Source organism: Puntigrus tetrazona, chromosome 2, assembly GCF_018831695.1.
Source record: "Puntigrus tetrazona isolate hp1 chromosome 2, ASM1883169v1, whole genome shotgun sequence".
In the NCBI taxonomy this organism is placed as follows: domain Eukaryota; kingdom Metazoa; phylum Chordata; class Actinopteri; order Cypriniformes; family Cyprinidae; genus Puntigrus; species Puntigrus tetrazona.
The window spans coordinates 9161017-9182049 of NC_056700.1; the positions used below are offsets into that span (position 1 = coordinate 9161017).

Sequence of the window (21033 nt, forward strand, 5' to 3'; positions counted from 1 at the left end):
CACAAAACAAGGTTTTCTCTTTTGATAAAGGAGCAGATAAAGACAGAAGCCTACATCTAAAAAAAGGACAGAATAACCACACATGTTGCCAAGCAACTAATTGATAATGTGAGCAGAGGCGCAGTGAAGTTTATGCTCCAACTTCTGATCAGGCAATTTTAGCATATACAGGTCTCTAGATGATTTGTAGAGATGCTTGTTTTTCTGGTTAATAATGTATACAGCACTTGAACTACTGGTAAGCCCTTCGACCCTTAGCAGCTCAGCCTGACAAACAAACTATACAATGGCTGCTTCCACCGTGGAAACCTTGTCCTAAGATGTTTTTGATACATTTTGGACACAGAAAGACCACCATTTATGGGATTTCAATATGCCATGGATTATTCAATATGCCATCTTCCTTTATGTTTTCCGTCTCAGACGTTATGGCTACGGAGAGGGGGGTGAACGCGCAGAACCTGATTTTGCTGAATGCGACATGTTCCGGGATCGACATCTTTATTGACCCTAGAACAACATTGTGATTAACCAATCAGATTTTACGAACCAGTTTATAGTTTTTGTGAAGTTTAGGCTTACTGCTTGTACAGCCGTGTCATTCAACTGTCGTTTCCTCTGATTTTAGGCACCGCTCAGGGGCAAGGTTAGGTTGTTCCAGGGTCAACAAAATCGGCTGACCCAGGAACACATAGAACCCAGCAATACCAGGATGTGCGGCGGAACGGGTCACTTTTTGTTTTGATTATCACGTCGGATAATATTCAGACTATCAAGCTTAAAGTGTCGGATTTTTTTTTATTTATTTTTTTTTTTGGGGTACTGGAAAATGGAAAGTAGTACTTTAAAGTGATCTGTTCCCATTTGCCATGTAATGCTCAAAGCTAGGCTGTGCGATCCACCTTTGGATACGCCACACAGCTGCTGTCACCTCGAAGGGATTTGATAACGTCGTCAGAGTTCGCCATACCTTGGCTTTAGCTGAAAGGATGACCCTAAACCAAATCGTGAAGGGTGGACTTCCACATTCTCGTGTAATTAGAACAACTGTTAAAACTAAAATAGAGAACCTTTAGTTGGGCAATTGCTGAATTATGAATATACGTCATGGACCACAAGATTAAGGGTCTATAAGTTATTAGCTTATTTGAAATGGCTGTTCAACAATGTGGAATAAAAGATGTTTTGCTGATGATTTTTATTATTATTAATGACTGAATGACGTTACCACCTTTATGTTCCATAACATATCATATAACTTAGTTATGACCAATTTTATAACTATTAAGTCATGTTAAAAAGCAGTCTAAATGGCGGTTCTTGTTTACAAAAGATAAAAAAATCTTCTAAAATGCTAAAATAATCGTTAATTGTATTGTTTAGTAGCCATAATCTTTCGATCGCTACTTTTATCTCTATAGTGAGCAACATTTATTGCACACTGTTTAATCATTATCTACATTACACAGACAGTCGTTACTTACGTTATACAAGTCGTTTTGTCTCTTTAAGTTACTCTTGGATATATTTTAGTTCGGGTAATGAATGAGTAACCCCTCACAGAAACGCTCTAATGATGCAATATCCGCTGAGAGTCTCCACACATCTCTCAAACTTTTCTGCGCCCGGAGCGACGATGACAGCGCACGCACTTTCAGCGGCTCCATCGAGGATATCCGATCCCAAGATACTGACAAGGAGCTCGATCTGAAAGCTCGGAGAGAGAGAAGCGGGTTGCAAGAGAGACGTAGGCGGGAGACTGGAGGCAGAATGCGGGCGCTGATCGTGGTGCTGAAACCGCTGTGTTTTCTCGCTCTGCTCGGCTACTGCCCTTCCGCGGTGAGTGCTGCGCACCTTCCTGACTTTACATAGAAACAAACTTGACATATCTGAGTCCCGCTCTTACTACAGCTCGGAGTCACAGAGACGGGATGTCTGTAGAGTGACAAGCGAAAGCAATGTGTTTAGTAAGCTCTGCTTGTGGGAAAATCACCTAAAAAACACCTAAGCTTGATAGGTGTGGGATGCTTTAAAAGATCATTCAAAAGCAAAAAAATATATATATATATAACTTCATCGATGACTGCACAAATGGTCACAGATGATCTTTTTCGACCTTTTTTTCAGTTATAGCGAATGATCGCTTAATGATTTATTAATCGTTCAGCAAGCGTTCTCTCTTGTTTCTGTCGTTGAAAACCCGCCTGTATTGGGAATTGACTTTGAATGGGTTTATTTCACCCTGGGTTTTAGTAACATTTTATTTAAAGTGTCTAGCGTTTAGTTAAACGCTATGTATTTGCGCTAAAATATGAAGCGTGGGATACAGTGTATAAACGTTGTTCTTTGTATCGAGATTATCAATGCAGATGTGCATTTTCTCCAATCTAATGCAGCTGTGATACTAGAATATATAATGATTCATGCTGTAAAACCAATTAAGATGTTTATTATAGTAACATATCATTACGTGCAGTACTGTATGTGCACAAATGGACATTGTAATACTTATTTCAAAGTATACTAATATGATAGAGTTGATTAGTCATTTACAGTATACGGCATTGATAAAAGTCTATTCTCAGCACTATTAATCTGTACACAAACCCTAATGGGTCTATTTCAGCACTGGGTCAAGATCAGATCTGCATTGTTGAGGCACGGCCAATTATTTAAATAGCTGCATGAATTTCATGCAGTTCGTGACCGAAAATAAAAGAAATCCGTAGTATCAGAGAAAGGCGTCACGAGGATCTCTTATCCAGTCTTAATAAACCCAGCTGCAGGTCTTATTTGAGGAGCAGGATCCCTCTGCTCATATTTCATAATGGCAGTGAACTAGCAGGAAGTACCCATCCAACTTGGATATGTTACAATTTGCTGAAATTGCAGTTAGTTGTTAGTTGCGGCAGCATCAGGAAGTGTGCCAGAGTGTGTAAAGAACTCTCTTTTTCAGCTCGCCTGTAAAAGGCTAGTCCCCAGAGCCAGCCTTTCAGAGCCCACTGCGAGTGTGTGAAAAAAAAAAAATGAATGTGGGTGTTTACAAAGCGCCTTTATTGTTGCAGACAATCTAGGGAAATTTTGGGGGATGAATGCAGAGAGGGTCTTTATCGTGAAGGTGCTGTGACGGGGTTCTATTTGTCGTCAAAACATGCTATTTATGGCCTGCCATGTTTTAGTGGCGTGAGCTTGAATTGCTTTTAGAATTCTGATGAATCGGTGTGAATCGAAATGAATATTCAGTGGAACGCAGAGCAACTGCGTGAGACAAAGGTTTAAAGGAATAGTTCAACCAAAAATGAAGGTTTGCTGGAGATTTTACTCACCCTCAGGCCATCTCAAGATGTGGATGAGGTTTTTTTTATTCAGATTTGGAAAAACTTAATCTACGGGTAATTTACACCGGAGTCCAGTCTAGCTAAATTAATGTGTGATGCGAAGAGCTGCATGCCTTATCCATTGTTAAAGTGTTTTTTTTTTACTTAATCCATAATCCATAACAATATTTCCTCCAGTGAAAAAGTTTATCTTCTGTTAGAACTGGTTTGGAATATTTTTGTTTGTAAACTGTGCTTGTTCTATGCGTTTTTCTCTCCTGATTCAGCTGAGAGTGATCAATATCATGCATCTAACAAGAAGCAACGGTTCGAAGTTAAAAATGTCAGGCGCACTTTATATTAGAAGGCCTTGAAGTACCCCTGTTATGGTTTATGAAAGGTTCATATTTTGGTTTTGGGAGCCCAAAAAAACTTTACATGCACACAAGTTTAAAAAACGCTTAAATTTTCTTACAATATGCATTTATTTAGACCTTATTCATTCAACGACTCCTGAACGGTTCAATTAAGGTATTTTTTAAAAATCCATAATAGGGACACTTTAACAACTATCTATGTATCTTCATGTTAATCACGTGATGCAATGCATTTGTTTTTACAAACACACACCTTTTAATTTAACATACCGTTAACTGATGAACTCCTTATTGTGACGTGGATTTCTGGATATGATAAATGAGAGCCGTGGTTGTGAAATTTGAGGCTCGATTTTAACGAAAACATAAACAAGTTATATGCATATTTACAATTGATTTGCATATTTACTCAATCATCCCTCCATATAACAAATGCAATAAGTTACAAACCGAAATAGCATAATAAAATGAACTACTGGAAGTGAATAGTGCGCCATGCAAGTCTGTTGGAGTACTAGCTAAATATCCACAATTCAGTATAACTCAGCTGCTTAAAGCATGCTTGAGGCACGAAAATCAGATTGTGTCGCATTATACGTCATTAAAATTCATCGCGTTTGAGAATGTCATTTAGAATTTGAAATGGTAAACAGAAGCCACCGAGATTCTCCATGCATGCCCGTGTGTATTTGTGCGCAGACCATCAGACCAAAGGAGGGCTGGCAGGTGTACAGTTCAGCGCAGGATGCCGACGGCCGCTGCATCTGTACAGTGGTGGCACCAGAACAGAACCTGTGCTCCAGAGACGCAAAGAGCAGACAGCTCCGCCAGCTACTGGAGAAGGTGTGTGTGCACATAATGAGTGTCTGAGAACTACTGAGATCTGGTTCAGATAACAAAAGCTCACATTTTAGCAATTTGAAAGCATTATGCTAGACTGCGTGCCGTTGTCATCTATTAAGAATGCCACGGGCTTCTCTGCAGATGATTGTGGAGGAGCATAAAGATGACGGCAATGCGAAAAAAAGGCCTGAAGGGGGTTTTAGGCCCCCTCTTGTTTCTACTTCCTACGCTTTTCTTCTCGGTTACTGTAAAAATTCTGCTGTAGTTACCAGCCCATTTGTGTCTTTCTTTGTTTGGAGGAAATAATAGGGTTAACCGATTCAGAGTCTCATTTTTGTCCTGTTTTATATGTGTCAGCCCTAACATCTTTCCGTCTTTGCTTGGGTTGCGTTGAGTGGAATTATGGAAATGCTGAATTCCTCGGAGACATGGTGTCAGGGCTGATTTACACCAGTTGAAAATATAATTTAAATCTTTCGCATCTTACTTTTTGCAGTTCAAAGAATGATTAATGGATCCTAACTTCATTTCGGCCCATCTTCCTCTCTTAAGATTCAGAACATGTCGCAATCAATCGAAGTGCTGAACCTGAGGACCCAGAGGGACTTCCAGTATGTCATGAAAATGGAGAGCCAGATGAAAGGACTCCGATCAAAGTTCAGACAAATCGAGTCGAACCGAAGAACATTATTGACTAAAAACTTTCAGGTGGGCTACCATTAAAGTCATGCCTCAGAGAAAATCAATGGCCCTTTCTCATACGAACAGAATGCTTTGAGAGAGCCACATTCTTGCCATTACTCTCCAAGAACGAAGAATCAAATCCCACTTAAAAGCTTCTTGTCTTTATCCTTCACAAATGTTTGAAAAGGCCACACACAGATCAGGATTCCTGTGGAAATCCCGTAAACCTCTAAAGGTCATGTTTTATTTTCCAACCCGTAATATCGTTTCGTCTAACATGTCATTGTTCAGAGCATCTTGCCGTTTACCGGACTTGCTGTGTCAATTTCTCGTGTGATTTTTACAGCCTGGTCTCATAAAAACATGTAGCTCTGTTCACTTTTTGTGCAACACCGTTTTTTTCATGACTTACTGAACATTTCGCCACAGTTTCAAAGAGAAACGTCCACCAAATGGTGCTAAAACAAAGGTTCAATGCGTTATCACAAGGACATTTTATTACGTTGATATATGTATTGCTGCGATTCAGAATTCAAATATAAGTGCTAAAAGTTAATGCTCAGTCATGTTGGAAATATGCCCTACACCAAATCCAACCTGCCCGATAATGCTAACAAATGCAAAACCGATATAAAAACACATTTGTTGATGCAATCGTGCCATTTCTACTTCCTTTTACACAAATTTAAACCGTTTTGTCAAACCGTAGTCTCCAAAACGTCAATGAAAACACATAGATATGAAGCTGGATATGTGTGATGCTAGCGTTCAAAAGAATCAGTTTTCAAATATCCCAGCCTATTAATATTGTTTTAAAGTCATAACATGATATTCTTCGAGTAATTTTGCAAAAAAATCACTCTTTATTCATCATAACTCTGTGTGAAAAGGAATAAAAGGTTTCATAGTTTTACTGCCTCTAGTGTTTACTTTTTATTTTTGGGAAAATGCAGGGATATGTACTTGTTGGTACGCATTTCTTGTCTCACTAGTGCTCTAAGGTACATTTACGCCATTAGAGAAGGTGCGATTTTTTATGTGAATGTCTGTCTGGTTTTGCAGGAGCTGAAGGGGAAGATGAACGAACTGCAGCCGCTGATTCCAGTGCTGGAGCAGTACAAGACTGACGCCACGCTCATATCTCAGTTCAAGGAGGAGATCAGGAACCTGTCTCTGGTGCTGATTGCTATCCAGGAGGAGATAGGAGCGTACGATTACGAGGAGCTCCAGCAAAGGGTCTTCGGCTTGGAGGGAAGACTGAGGAACTGTATGAACAAACTCAGTGAGTTGAACTCAACGTGACTGTGTTATGTGTTCAGTATGTGTTGACATTTTTGTCTAATAGCTGGCATTTCTTGTCTTTCTTCACTGTGTCAGCGTGTGGTAAGTTGATGAAAATCACGGGCCCCATCACTGTAAAGACATCAGGAACGAGGTTTGGAGCTTGGATGACAGACCCTCAGGCTTCACCTAAGAACAACAAGGTAATAATCTATGACTACGTCACAGTGCTTTGGATAAGCGTTGCTAGTTTTTCCATTATATTTCTCTATAAAAACTTAAAGAGTTCAAAGACACGAACAAAACCAACCAGCTCTGAGATAAATTATAACTTATAAACTTTTGATTTGAATCAGCAAAACAGAGACAAATATATAAGACTGTAATTTAATATTTAAAATAATTACACATTTAATTAATAAAATAACATTTTATATAAATTATTTTAATTAATTAATGAATAATTCATTATTAATTCCACCAAAAAATATTGATAATTCAGCTTTGATAATAAAAATTAGCACCAAATCTGCATATTAAAATGATTTCTGAAAGATCATGTCACTTTGAGTACTTAATGAGCGAATCGTTTACTGAGTAAATAAGGTAAAAATGTATGAGACAAGTGTTTTTTAAACTTGCATGTATGTCAGCTTGTTGTTGGAGACTCTCAAAACTAAAACGTTAACCTTTCATTACCCGTAACATGGGCAATTTAATTTAGATTTTCAAGAGAATAACTCTCTCTTAAAAGTATTATCTATAAAAATCAGTTTGTATGTGGAGTTTTACTTTCTATGTTTTTTACTTTCTATGTTTCAAATGTTATTCATCCCAATGTTCTAATGCAGGTCTGGTACATGGACAGCTATACAAACAACAAGATCGTCCGTGAGTACAAATCGGTAAGCGACTTTGTGTCTGGCGTGGAGTCAAGAACCTACAACCTTCCGTTCAGCTGGGCCGGAACTAATCATGTGGTCTACAACGGCTCCCTTTACTACAACAAATACCGGAGCAACATCATTGTCAGGTACAGCTTTGAAAGCGGCCGGGTTATGACCCAACGAGCTCTCGAGTCCGCCGGCTTCCACAACGTCTACCCATACAGCTGGGGCGGATTCTCAGACATTGACCTGATGGCCGACGAGCTCGGTTTGTGGGCCATCTATGCCACCAATCAGAATGCAGGGAATGTAGTGATCAGCCAGCTGGACCCTCTGACCATCCAGGTGCTGAACTCTTGGAACACAGAGTACTCCAAACGAAACGCGGGTGAGTCCTTCATGATCTGCGGCACACTGTACATCACCAACTCCCACATGACCGGTGCTAAGGTATACTTCTCATACTCCACCAAAACCTCTACCTACGAGTACATGGACATCCCCATCCACAACCAGTACTTTCACATGTCCATGCTGGATTACAACGCCAGGGATCGTGCACTTTACGGCTGGAACAATGGCCACCAGGTACTGTTCAACGTCACGCTGTTCCACATTATTAAAACCGACGACGAATCCTGAGGGATCTACCCTGAGGTGAGAGGAAAACTTTGATTTCACAGTTACACTGATCTGTAATCGCCGTAGTATTGCTGTGAAATAATAGGTTTTATATATTTCAATCAAAAGAGGTTCAGTTTGAGGTTCAGTGCCTCTGGAGATGTCAGTCAGCATTGCACTCCTCCATCTGTAAAACAATCATGATTAAACTCAAACTCAGACTCAGATAAGGACAGTTTAAAGCTCTATTTAAATGTTGTTTGTGCAACTTCCAGTGCGTAGCAGTGGTGTTCAGCTATAATGCTCGATTCTGCAAAGAATGTAACAAACACTTTTAACTAAACTTAGAAACATTCAATGATAAATCCTTATTATATACTTATCTATCAAATTGTGTCTCTTAGTTTTAGCTTGTCAAATGTTTAGAGGAGTATGAATATATTTTCAGCTATTTTCTGACTTACTTAAAGGAATGGTTCACCCAAAAATAAACATTGGTCATTATTTACTCATCTTTGTGTTGATCCAAAACTTTGTGGCATTTGTGTGGAACACCAGAAAATATCTACACAATGGACATCAATAGGCTCCAAAATATTTTGGGTCCCAGTATCTTTTAAAATATTTTCTTTCATGAAACAAACAAATTTAGGGTGAGTAAATGTTACAGAATTCTCATTTTTGGGTAAAAGTACCCTTCCATGCTGAAATTATTTCCCATTGTACAATCTAATTACAATAAAAAATACTTTAGAGGTTCATGGTTTCATTGTTTCTGTGTAATTCAAATCCACAGTCTAATAAAATAATTGATCGCAGTATCTTTCTCACAACTGCAGGCAACAGTTAAATCTGTGGTGTTTTAGTGAGAAATGCTGTTCAATGATGTTACCTCTATACCTCACATTTCTAGCTTCATTCAACAAAGGCTTTGTTCATGCTTTTTTTTTTTTTTTTTGCCCAAGGAAATTTGTGGATGAGAGAACTTCAGAGGGCTTTGTGATTATCCTTTTGATGTTGGTGAGAAATTATCCAAGTTCTCATCGACACCAAAGAGTCGATTCTTCATTTAGTGACAATGCCACAGACAAAAAAAAACCCCTTCTGTTTATTCAGAATTCGCACAGAACAACTAATTATGCTGTTATTTTCTCAAAACCTGTGATTCAATCAGTTCTTTGCTACGGGATGTTCTATCAATATTCATAAACCTGCATCCCCAATATCTAAAACAAATGTATTCGTTTTCCCTTAAAGGAACATTCGCGCATCTTGTTTGACTTCTCATCTTCAGTGACGAGTGACAGCTCTAGTCTGACGAATGCAATTTCACTTCAGTCAACACATCTCTCCAGGCCCCTGATTCACGGTAACATAATTCAGCAGAGTGAGAATAAGTACGTTTATGTAAGGGATAATGTACAGTCAGCCGGGCATAATCGCAAAGTAAACCCTGACAGAAGGATCTCAGGATCAGGACTTGTATCCTTCTAGATCCTGTCTGGGTTTCATTTGCTCTATATTGTATATTGCTCTGTTTTTGCATATAACGGAACGAAAACGATTGGTTTTGGTGTTTATTAAACAGTGTTTGACCCATCAGAAGCTGTGTAATAATTAGGAGGGTGACATAAAGTTCTGCGTAGATATATTATCTCGTTCTCTTTTAGTTTTCCTAAGTTCACGATCAGTCAAAAAGCTTTTAGTTCCTGAGAGGAGTCGAGATGTGCTGACACTTAAATATTCAGCAGCTTTCAGCAAATTAACAATTACACAATTACCACCGCAGGTGTGTATATTAGAAATGATTTCCTTCCTAGTGCCATATGTAATCAAATTTAATGTTTTAATACCGTCTGAAGTGCCTCAAAAAACTTTATACAAAACGTAATGCTTCTTATTCTACCAGCTCTTAGGAAATCAATGACGTTACATTTATCAATAAACGCACTGTAACCGTGATTCTGGGTGCTTTTTTTAAGTTTACCAAAGAATAGACAAAACATTATTAAAAACAATATAAAACAATATGAAGTGTTTATTTGTATAGGGAATCGTAGCTTCATCTTCTTTATACCAGTGAAATTTGGCTCGATTCGGCATTTCCCCCTTCATTTCTATTCACACATCACACGTCTCTACAACATACAACGTAATCGCTGACTTATTATGAGAAAAATTGAAAGAGGGTCTCCTCGTAATTTGTCGTGTGTGACCTGGCTCCAGTTAGCCCGGTGCTCTGGGGTGTCTCTGTGTTGACTACAATGCCCATGACTGGCCGTTTGACTGACAGCTCCTGGGCAGATGAATCAGGCAGACTGTCACCCCGTATCAAAGCCGGGGCAGGTGCTGACTGAGACAGGCCAAGCATAGCATATAAGGCCAACACTAAAATTAACTTTCTCAACACCCCTCTCAGCAGGCAGCCAGAGATGCGGACTTTGAAGAAGAAAATGAAGGGGGAAAGAGAGAGAGAGCCAAAAAAGAGAGGCGCAGTGAGCAAAGCTGAGTAAATGGACTTAAGTTCCTGCGTGCGAGCAGCAGGCCTGTGGGTGTTGCAGGCGTATGAGGTTGAGTCAGCTCTCAGGTGGACTGTCAGAGTGATTGGGTCTGAATGCATTAGACGTGGTGAAATGAGAAAGATGCCGTGTCACATTGCTCAGAATATGCATCTATTAGCTTTCAGATGCATATGAACTGCGAAAAACTGTGTCAGTGGCTGTGCGCAGCCATTTGTTATGTTATCCTTTGGTTGAAGACGCGCGCGCATATATGTATGTATATGTATGTATTATATATTTATTGCTGTTAGCAAGATATAGAGATTAACACTACCATTAACATATATAATTCTATTTGGTCCCACTTTATATTAAGTGGCCTTGACTAGTCAATGTAATTATAAATGCAATTGCAGAAATTGATTACAGATGTAATTACATGCATGTGTTTTTAAAACATAAGTAAAATGTAAAAACACAATACGTGCATTGTATTAAATGATTAATTTATATGTAAGTGCATAGTAGTTAAGGCCACTTAATATAGTGTGGGACCATTTATTTATTTTAATAAATACCTGCTTGGTATATCAATTTTAGTTGTACTACAATTTCATTAGCAATTTATTGCACTATAGCTGTATTGTTTTCCTGTATACTTCTTAAAGCCATATAAATAAGGATAAGTGATATACAGTAGGGTGAATTAAGGTAAATTGGAACATTTTTATCCCAATCATCTCAAAAAGAGTTCATCTACGCCAGGAATGGTTCAATATGATTGTGCGTGTTATGAACAAAATAAAATGAAGATCATAAAGTGAAATATTTAATGGCTAAATATAGTGCAAGTGAGCCTGTGCTGTCTTATATAAACTCTTTCAAGATTCAGGATTCCCAGTAGCTACTAGTTGTCTCAAGTGAGTGTGTTCCTTCCAGCTAAACCGGCCTAGAGCTGCCCTTAATAACCGACATATCTCAGTGTTCTCTCTCCCGTTGGTCATGGAAATGAAGGTCAATAGAAAGAATCGCTGATTTATCTCATGCATCAAGGTTTCACAAGCCTCTGCATTTTATCTCTAAATGCAAAAAGCTGGACAAGATCTCTATTGAGGAACATGCTGTATCCAAAATCAGCCTAGCCGGGTATTCTCATTTTGAATCCTTCAAATCCATGAGGAATGAGTAAAGTGGTTTGTGGTTTTTCATGCTGTTGTACAACATCAATTACAGTAACCTCCCCTCGTTCACTATTCCCTAAGTTAGTCCACTCATTCAGTTCACTTGAAGGGGTCAACGAAAACGAGTGAGGGAATTCGGACACTGAGTGCACCGGAAGTACTGCCGCTTTCGCATAGTTTGCTTGCTGCTTCATGATCGTTTGAAACGGGTAACTCCAGCAACGAATGTTAAAGAATTTACCTTTGTATTCTGTAAAGTGTAAATATGTATAAACCAGTTAAACAATTTAATAATCACTGTACAATGAATTTATACATTTGTTGTGTTACGCTGTAATGCGCGAGTGCTGTGGAAAATGAATGGATGGATGACTCAGCTGCGGGCGCCATCTTCTGGCAAAACGCTCGAAATTATTGCACCCGCGACACTCACGCTGCATTATAGGGACTCTCTAGCCTTTGAGTGTACATTCATGCTCGTTTTTGCGGTGCATTATGGAACTGAATGAGTGCACTCGAACGTCCACTATGGTTTCGGACACCACTTAAAATGGCTGTGTCCTCAAATAGTGCCCTATCTGAGGGTACAGAGAGCCCTTGATTAGCTTGTTCAGGTGTGTTTGATTAGGGTTGGATCTAAACTCTGCAAGGAGTTGAGAACCGCTAAAATATTAAATTGCTGCTAAAGGAATAAAACTATCACGAATGCGACAGCCTTCTTAGCTTGTTAGCAATGTAACCGTTTCTCGCGGCATATTCAATAAATAAATAAAACTTTTACGCATAGTCTCAAGTAACTATAAAAGAAAACTTCTAAAACCCCATTAGATAATTATTTTCAATGTTTTATGACTGAACAGCATGATTCATCTTCTGTGTAAGAGCTAACGTAACCGTGTAAACAAACTCTGTCGCGAGCTCTTGTGTGACGTCAAGCGCGTGCTGCCTCCTAGCGGCTACAAACGGAACCAAATTACGAGCCAAAAAAGCTCCCTGAACAAGGGTTATCCTCAAACTTCAATTTTATAAAAACAAAAATCAAATTTTATTTAGAAACGGTGGAACAAAACCACCATGTTGTCTGTAAACTGAATTGGTTGTTCATTATGAAAGAATCAGCATTTACTCTCTGCTTCACTGTTCAGTCAGTCAGTTTAATTAGCGCAGTTGTCTCCTCCTCAGCACCTCATGATTTATGCCCGATTCTATGGCTAATTATCTACTGTATTGATCACTGGAGACAACTGTCTATTTATTTCCAGCAGTGGAGAGCGGTTACTCTCCATTTGACATTCTCATTAGGATTCAGTAGGAGATATTTAGTGGGCTGGTAACATCTCATTCAACAAAGGCAAGGCAGGCTTGCATATGAGGAATTATGGCCTCTTCTACTCATATGGACATGCTGGAAGAAAACATTGATTCTCTAAGAGGCTGGGAGACGATTGTGTGGCAAGGCTTTCATCTGGAGGACTGGAGGAGACATGGAGTCATTAATAGAGTCGCCTATTTCGAGGTAATTACTTGAATTACATTTTGGCTTTATTTTTTATTCCACAGATGTTATGTTTTAAATATAGAAGAACTAAAATATCTGTATGTGACGAATGGGTTGTATTGCTGCAGTTAATGGACTGTTTTGTGCCATTTGTGTCACTGTGATACAGTTAACAGAATGCTTAGTTTATTATTAATAGCTTTAATGAATGAGTTGCTATATTTACTGATTTTTATTATTTTTTTTTAGTTATGGTTATGTACAATAATGGTTATTGGTTATTGCTAATTCATGACTTTAGATGTGTCTAGAACAGAAAATAAAAATTAAATCATTTATTACTTTTATCAAATAACAAAATATGCATTTTACTGTCCCTAAAAAAAAAAAAATATATATATATATATATATATATATATATATATATAAAATGTATGTATGTGTGTATATATATATATATATATATATATATATATATATATATATATATATATATATATATATATATATAATGTGTGTTTGTGTATGTGTATGTACCATTTGTTACCTGCGCTGTATTATTGAGTTTATTATTTATTTAATAAATTTTTTCTAACCAATAAATAACCTGTTAATAATCTGTTAAGAATAAGAGGTTCTGTGAGAATGTCTTTGTTTGTGTGATGGTCACATCTACTCTTTCACAGTAGAGCTGATATCTCAGCAGCACACTGCTCTACTTTTCTTCATACTTTAAGCCGGTAATCAAGGCTAGGATATCAATAAAAGGCTGGATACGGTTAAAGCATGACAGGGGGCCGTCTCCCTTTACCAGAAGGATTAAACTCAAAGCACTTGATGAAATGATAGTTGACAGTGTTATTGGGGTTCAGAGGTCTGCGAGGCAGGGAGCAGCGGGGCTGATAAATTGCCCCTCACCGTCAGAGACAAATATAGACCAGCCTGCAGCTCCAAACCCACATGCCCCTCACGTCTCTTCACGGGGGTGCTTCATGTGCATGTACATGACAGGCGTATTTCTGCAGACGCAGGTCACAAATGCTCCAAATGAAGTAGAACAGGCCCTGTTTTCCGGAAATAAAAAGTCGCGGCGAGCTTGACGGTGTTTGAAATCTCGAAGCGTGGTAACCTGAGCAAATTTACGTAACTATGTCAACAAATACTCTGGCCGCGATACTCCACTCGATATCCCTGTGAGGTCATCATAAGCATTCCATCTCTTAGCTTGTGGCTCTAAGGGTCTGATCGCATCTGTGCTCCAACCACCAAAACCAGGGCTCACCTACAGCCCTCAGCAGGCATCATGGGATGTGTGGATTTAAGGAGTCTCTTCACCGTAGCCCAGTTCATAAAGGCCAGATGTGACCACGGCCTGAAAGCTGGCGAGAGCAAGAATAAGAATTATGTCTTTTTTGAGGTGGAGATCCTGGACCCCAAGAGCAAGGCGCAACTCTGCTACCTGGATAAGGTGCATTTTGCAGTGTTAACATACTATTATGATATTTCATCTTTTTTTTTCTATTATTATCTTCTATTATTTTGTATCATTCATTTATAATTAATTTATAATTTTATTTTCTACGTTTATTTTATATTTAGTTATTTTGCCATTTTAAGTGTTTCATTTTATATATATATATTTTATATTTGTATTTTTTTCTGACTCCAGTTTGTCATTTTAGTACTTTTTTAAAATGTTGCTTTAACTGATATAAAATAATGTATTTTATTATATTACATTTTTCTTTATCGTTTTAGTTTTGGCTTTTGTTAATGATAATAAAATGGCATTGGGCCAGAAATCATAAGAGTAAACAAAAGCCTCTTCTGTGGGAGCAACAGCTGAGAAAAATTCTTAAACCTTCTTAGGTGGAGCCCAACGCCACTATCGCAGAGATCAAGACTTTGTTGCACAAAATTTGTAAGTGTTTTTTTTTTTTTTTTCGCATAATCAAAGAATGAATTTTATGTAAGCATATGTAAAATAATATGAACAAGCTTTTGTGAAGATTACAGTTCTTAAAATCCCTGCAGACCCCAAGTTTTATCCATCGAGACAGGCCCTGAAGCTACATCCAGGTAAACTGTCCTATCCATCAATCAATTATTTATTTGATTTTAGTTTTTTTATTTTATTAAATATATATATATATATATATATATATATATATATATATATATATATATATATATATATATATATATATATATATATATATATTTATTTATTTATTTAATTTTTTTTTTTTTTTTATTGGACATCCTATGGTATTGCATTGGAAGTTCTCTAAACGTTTCGTTCAAAAATGTCCGCCAAACCTTCAAAGTAGATGGATGGTAAAATAAAATAAAAAATCTAGATGTATAAAGCTTAGTACAGTAGCCAGATGCTTTTGCGATCTTAGATGTGCAGCAGCTGTGGTGCATATGTGCATGTCTGCACTTCTCCTGACGGCATGTCAGCCATCATTTCACACCGGAGAAGGCTTCAGTGAGAAAACCTCAGCTGCTTGACAATAACAACAAGAGAAGTTGTTTAAATCAGATTTTTTAGATAATAATTTAAATGAGGTGCATTTATTTATTGACGTAATGACTGAGCTGATTGATTCTCAGAGGGAAAGGCCCTCAGTGACGACGATGTGCTGGAGGATCTACCGGTCGGCACGACCGCAACCATGTTCTTCCAGGACCTCGGCCCACAGTTAGGCTGGACTATGGTACAGAAAGCATCTGATGCGTGCTCTCGTAGACAGCAGCAGCTCGTGACAGTGACGGTGTTTTTGTGGGGTCTGATTGCAGGTGTTTCTGGCAGAGTGTCTCGGGCCGCTTTTCATTTACCTGCTGTTCTACTATCGCCTTCCTTACATCTACGGGCACGAGTTCGACTTCACCCGCAGTCCATTTAAAGTTGTCAAGTGAGTTCAGAGTGAAAAACCTTATTTAGGTCATTTAGGTCACATTAAATACCTAACTATTCGTTGGCGTAACCTAACGTATTTCGATTGGTCCAGTGGTGTTAAATAGTGTTTTTGACCTTAAATCAGAATTGAAATGACATTAACTGTTAAAAAAGCTTATTGTGTGAAATTAATAATGAATAATATTTCATATTTCATATCTGACCCTGCTTTTACAGACTGGCTAGCTGGTGCCACTCTCTTCATTACATCAAGAGGCTTGTGGAAACTATTTTCATCCATCGTTTTTCCGACGGAACGTTACCTTTACGCACCATCATGCTGGTATGTTCATATCTGTATTTTGTGGTACGAAATTGTCACAGCGTTTCCTGTTTTGGCACATTAGCTAATGTGTCTGAAGTGCTTATGACTTTGGCGTTAGTTCAGTGGTGTCAGTGAAGCGCTGAGGAGCTTCGGGGGGAATATTTGGCTGCTTTCCATTAAGCGTCCCCTTGCTGGTTTAAATTATGCCCCTACAGTATCTTTCAACACACTCAGAGTACATATGCTTTGACCATATGAGGGAGTCGTTCGAAATATTGCCTGCACACGTGAAAGCAAGCTCGTATCAAGCTCGCCTTTGATATGAAGTCGAGGAATTGTCATTTGAGGGGTTGAGTGTGTGTGTGTTATATTAGGAGCGATCCTCAAGTGAATAAAAACTGTGATCCCGTAGCTCTGTCTGTATTACTGGGGGTTTGCAGCGTGGCAGGCGTATTACATCAACCACCCGCTCTACACCCCAGCAAGTAAGTGCTCATTATGTCACATGTCACATTAGTTCGGGAGCCTCATCTCATTTGAACTTCTTTTTCTCTAGCTTATGGGAGACTTCAAATCTACTGCGCGCTGGCAATGTTTTTGGTACGTATGTCAAAATCATTTACAAAGCTCTAAAAATCAGATCGAATCATATGCAAAAAATGGCTCTCAGTTACATATATGCGCTGTTTCATGGGTTTATTTCCTGTTTGCTTCATGAGAAGAGTTAGTTAAAAAGGCTAGTAAAGTATGTTAACACACATTTTTGTCCCACGTTATTCATTTTGTTGAGTGTTGTCATAGAATGAGTAAACTTGTTGTAAACATGGTCACTATAGTGATCTGTGGGATAACAGTGAATTTAGATATACTTATTAATTCAATAGCAGTTGTTAGTGAAGGTTGCACTAAATCACGCTCATCAGAAGTCTCTGACGGAGAGCGGCGCCCATCGATAAGAACAAACAAGAAAAAACTGATAAGATGTCATGAATCCATTTTCACAGTGGTTTGTCGAACAACCGCAGTATTCTGCATTATTCGATTTTTCATTTCACGTAGCTGTTTTTCTTCGTCATCTCTTTGTTCGTTTCATTCAGGTCTGTGAGTTTGGCAATTTCTCAGTTCATCTGATTTTGAATCGGATCAGCTGTAACGGTGAGTCCTAATAAAGATTCATCTCTGTAGCTGTGTGGGTGTAAACACGGGCGATCAAGACAGAGAATGAAACCTAGTGATTGTGATTAATTACCATTTCTTTGTTCCTTTCATAAAAGGACTGTGTGGGAGTCCAAAGTAAAATAATCTGCCACATTAATACCTTCTTCAGAGACCGTGCACGCTCCTGACGGAATCCTTAGCTCTTAGCTATATAAGATATTTCCATTGCCGCATAAATATATGCTCTTCTCAACACGTCGACAGGCTCCAGGCCTACAGAGATTCCTTATCCGACAAATAATCCATTCACTTGGCTCTTTTTCTTCGTGTCCTGCCCAAACTACACATATGAGGTTTGTCGACTTTATTCGTTTCAGGTCAAAAAAGCAGTAAATGAGACATCTGCGTGCGGAGAGCGTGTGAAATGTTTCTGCATGAAGCATTCTTTGAGGAATATTGTCTATGTTTTGTGTAGTGATGTAAAATTGGAAATCTGTGTTTGTTTCCAGGTGGGATCATGGATCAGCTTCACGGTCATGACACAGTGTGTTCCAGGTAGACCGTCACACACCATCTACACACTGCATGTGAAATCACACGCTTTTAATATAAAAAAAGTGATATTTTTCGACAAATGTAAAAGCCTTTTCACACCAAAAATGAAATAAATAAGCCTCAGGCTGAAGAGGAAGTGAATTTATGTCTCTACAATACAGTGTAAAAGTAGTAAATATTAAACACATAAAGGATATTTGCGTTATTTAACATTAAATAATTGGAAATGTGCATATTCTGAGTCGCATTTTGCAGTTTTTATTCATTTTGAGTAATACTAGATCATTTTTTTTGGCGAGTGGGGTGAATTTATGCATGTTCACATTTATTCTAGAACTATAGTAACATCTTACTCCGGATTCCTCTCAACTGAAATCACACGACTTCGAGAGTGTCTAAGACCACAGAAAAAAATCTGAGATTCAACATCTAAAACTGAAAATAAGTTATTTAAAGATTAAAAAATATCAACAATAATATGCGTTGATGTAAAACGACTCCCATTTAATATTCTGCATTATGTTAGACCACCACCAGTGCACTTTGACCATTATATTTTATCGAGTATATATTTTGCTGCACCTGCCTGATAAACCCATGAATGCTTTATTTTTCTGCAGTGGGAGTTTTTGCATTTTTGGGCTTCATTCAGATGACTATATGGGCTCGGGCGAAGCATAAAACCTACATCGAGCAATTCAAAGACTATCCTGACTTGAGAACGGCCATCATTCCACTCTTCTTCTAGATCGATTGGATGGAGGATGAAGCTACATGCACTTTGTCACTGGATGCCTCACCAAAACGACATATCATAAGCAGCAAAACAAGTCTATTGTTTCTCTGTCAGACCTTGTGATTTAATCAGACACAGTTAAGATCGTGATGTACTCTCTGAAGTGTGAGGAGGTAATTACTAGTAATTACGTTAATTATGAAAAGAGGCATAACTGAGGACAGGCTGAGGTTGTACTGCAAGTTTGAGGAAGATATACTAACAGAAACTTTTGCAAAAGGTGTATTATTTTGCAAATTGAAACATTTGCTTGACATCAATGATTGGAAGACCTGACTGTGAAGGCCTTCAGACCACACGGTGTACAGTTTTATTGATGTTGATTGTTCATTTTTGTATTGCATTAAAACATTTTGCAGAACACATCCGAGTGTTTGTGTCATACGTATTTTGTTACTGAAGATTTTATTTCCTAGAAATAAGTGATAATCAGTTTCAAAATGTCAGTATTTTTTCTGCAGTCTTACAGAATAGTGTTCGTCATCTTACATTGCTTTTTGTTAAAGCTGTTTACTAAAGAAAATAAAACCTCTTCATTCCCCAAAACAGAAACATATGTTTACTGATTTTCTACAGCATGAGGATAAGGTTAAGTCTGTTGAGTTAGTTTGAAAAAAAAACAACAACAACATCTACAAGCCAAGGTGTGCCAGCCAGCTGACCCAGAGAAAGATTAATAATCAAAAGATTTAAATTAGCATAAAGCATTTCACTGCATGCACATTCTTCACAGGCACTGCTGTAACAGATGAGCACTGATTTAGCGTTCCAAAGATTTGAGAGCAACAACAGAAAAGGGCACCTGCTAGAAAGAAAAACAAATATTTACAAATAACATACATTTCAAGTTTCATGGAAACAAAAAATTATTTTAAGTAATAATTTTTTTTTAAGTTTTATCCAACTGCTTTAAAAGGATATTTCTCACCAAAAAACAACAACATTTACTTACAGTCACATCTATCAACGTTACATTTTTCTGCCCAAAATAAGATAGTATGAAAAAATGTTAGCAACCAGTTTTGGTTCCCTTTGACTTTTAGTAACATAAAGCTGTTTGGTTACCAATATTATTCAAAATACCGTATGTCCCAAAGTAAGACGCTCATAGGTTTGGATTAAAGGGACAGATCACCCAAAAATGAAAACTCTGTCGTTAGTTGCTCACGTCGCTGCATTAAAACCTAAACAACTCGTGCTGTTCTGTCAGCTGTCTTTACCCTTTGATTTGCAATAAAACCTGCGTTTCTGCACGAAGCTGCTGACACAGAACAGCACAAGTGGGTTCAGTGGATACAGCGGGAAACGTCAGGGTGAAAGTCATACAATTACGGTTGAACCAGTCTTTTAATGTGATTCAGTGTCTATGGGCGGGATATTTTAACACGCCCCTTTTAAGGTTTATATTGTATTTTGGTTTTGGGAGTCCCCGAAAACAGGCTGACATGCATGCAACTTCATAAAATACTTTCATTATTTTATAAAATGCTTTTTTCCCCTCCCTGCTTGTTCAAAGACTCTCAAACGATTCACCCAGCGATTCGTTTTTCCAAACCCCTCCTCTGTGTGACGCCATCCCGCGGTGATTGGTTCGATTGGTCTCATTTTAATTTCGTGACGCTTGGTAAAGCAGTATTTGTGAGCGTCGTGCTGCTTCGGGCACAGCGTTGCCGGGGAAAAAGCAGCACCTAGCGGCAAAGAACGAATGGTTTTTTTTCTGGGTTTCATTCAACCAAACAAAAGAGCGGGCGATATGCTTCTTCACGTTGACATTGATTATTTTAAAAATGTTTCAGTGATTCACTCTCGGCTCTTTTTTTAAATAAACAATAACTTTATACACGATGCACTTTCAGATATAAAACTTTTCAGGATGTCTTCATTCACTAATTTTCAATAATCCACAATAGGGGCTCTGTAATTTGTGTGTCTGAAGACGAACGAAGGTCTTACAGGTTTGGCAGGACATGTGGGTGAGCGATTAATAGCACAATTGTAATTTTCGGGTGAACTGTTCCTTTAAGATGAGGGTGAGTAAATGATGACAGAAACTTCATCTTTGAGCAGAGTATCACTTTAATCTGTGAAGGGTTTTTTTCAGTGGGTG

The 21033-nt window shown here is 38.2% G+C and overlaps 2 protein-coding genes across 6 annotated transcripts; both read left to right on the top strand.

The window, feature by feature from the left end:
• Nucleotides 1-1594: 1594 nt before the first annotated feature.
• olfm3b (olfactomedin 3b) lies at nucleotides 1595-10899 on the top strand. 3 transcript variants are annotated; one of them, XR_006252402.1, is made up of 8 exons: nucleotides 1595-1839; nucleotides 4394-4537; nucleotides 5090-5245; nucleotides 6284-6503; nucleotides 6599-6705; nucleotides 7354-8046; nucleotides 9268-9379; nucleotides 10430-10899. XR_006252402.1 is itself a non-coding variant. In XM_043256072.1 (7 exons), exons 1-6 carry the CDS (start codon nucleotides 1771-1773, stop codon nucleotides 8029-8031), a joined length of 1374 nt encoding a protein of 457 aa, XP_043112007.1. In that variant the 5' UTR covers nucleotides 1595-1770; the 3' UTR covers nucleotides 8032-8046; nucleotides 9268-9951. The 3 variants fall into 3 exon arrangements, 2 of the variants coding, with proteins under 2 accessions (XP_043112007.1, XP_043111999.1); XM_043256072.1 differs by lacking the exon at nucleotides 10430-10899 and having other exon boundaries at nucleotides 9268-9951; XM_043256064.1 differs by lacking the exons at nucleotides 9268-9379; nucleotides 10430-10899 and having other exon boundaries at nucleotides 7354-8769.
• A 1937-nt stretch (nucleotides 10900-12836) lies between these two features.
• On the top strand, nucleotides 12837-19291 carry tecrl2b (trans-2,3-enoyl-CoA reductase-like 2b). 3 transcript variants are annotated; one of them, XM_043254902.1, is made up of 13 exons: nucleotides 12837-13208; nucleotides 14608-14658; nucleotides 15060-15111; nucleotides 15225-15269; nucleotides 15807-15910; nucleotides 15993-16108; nucleotides 16330-16435; nucleotides 16830-16902; nucleotides 16974-17017; nucleotides 17515-17572; nucleotides 17840-17928; nucleotides 18085-18130; nucleotides 18751-19291. In XM_043254902.1, exons 1-13 carry the CDS (start codon nucleotides 13071-13073, stop codon nucleotides 18876-18878), a joined length of 1050 nt encoding a protein of 349 aa, XP_043110837.1. In that variant the 5' UTR covers nucleotides 12837-13070; the 3' UTR covers nucleotides 18879-19291. The 3 variants fall into 3 exon arrangements, with proteins under 3 accessions (XP_043110837.1, XP_043110827.1, XP_043110820.1); XM_043254885.1 differs by lacking the exon at nucleotides 12837-13208 and having other exon boundaries at nucleotides 14194-14658; XM_043254892.1 differs by lacking the exons at nucleotides 12837-13208; nucleotides 17840-17928 and having other exon boundaries at nucleotides 14169-14658.
• The last annotated feature ends 1742 nt before the right edge of the window (nucleotides 19292-21033 follow it).

Coding starts and splice junctions, on each gene's coding strand:
- olfm3b (XM_043256072.1), top strand. CDS start 1,771: ATGCGGGCGCTGATCGTGGTGCTGAAACCGCTGTGTTTTCTCGCTCTG. Junction 6,504..6,598: donor GAACTGTATGAACAAACTCA/GTGAGTTGAACT, acceptor TCACTGTGTCAG/CGTGTGGTAAGTTGATGAAA. Junction 6,706..7,353: donor CTTCACCTAAGAACAACAAG/GTAATAATCTAT, acceptor GTTCTAATGCAG/GTCTGGTACATGGACAGCTA.
- tecrl2b (XM_043254902.1), top strand. CDS start 13,071: ATGGCCTCTTCTACTCATATGGACATGCTGGAAGAAAACATTGATTCT. Junction 16,903..16,973: donor CCCGCTCTACACCCCAGCAA/GTAAGTGCTCAT, acceptor CTTTTTCTCTAG/CTTATGGGAGACTTCAAATC. Junction 18,131..18,750: donor CATGACACAGTGTGTTCCAG/GTAGACCGTCAC, acceptor ATTTTTCTGCAG/TGGGAGTTTTTGCATTTTTG.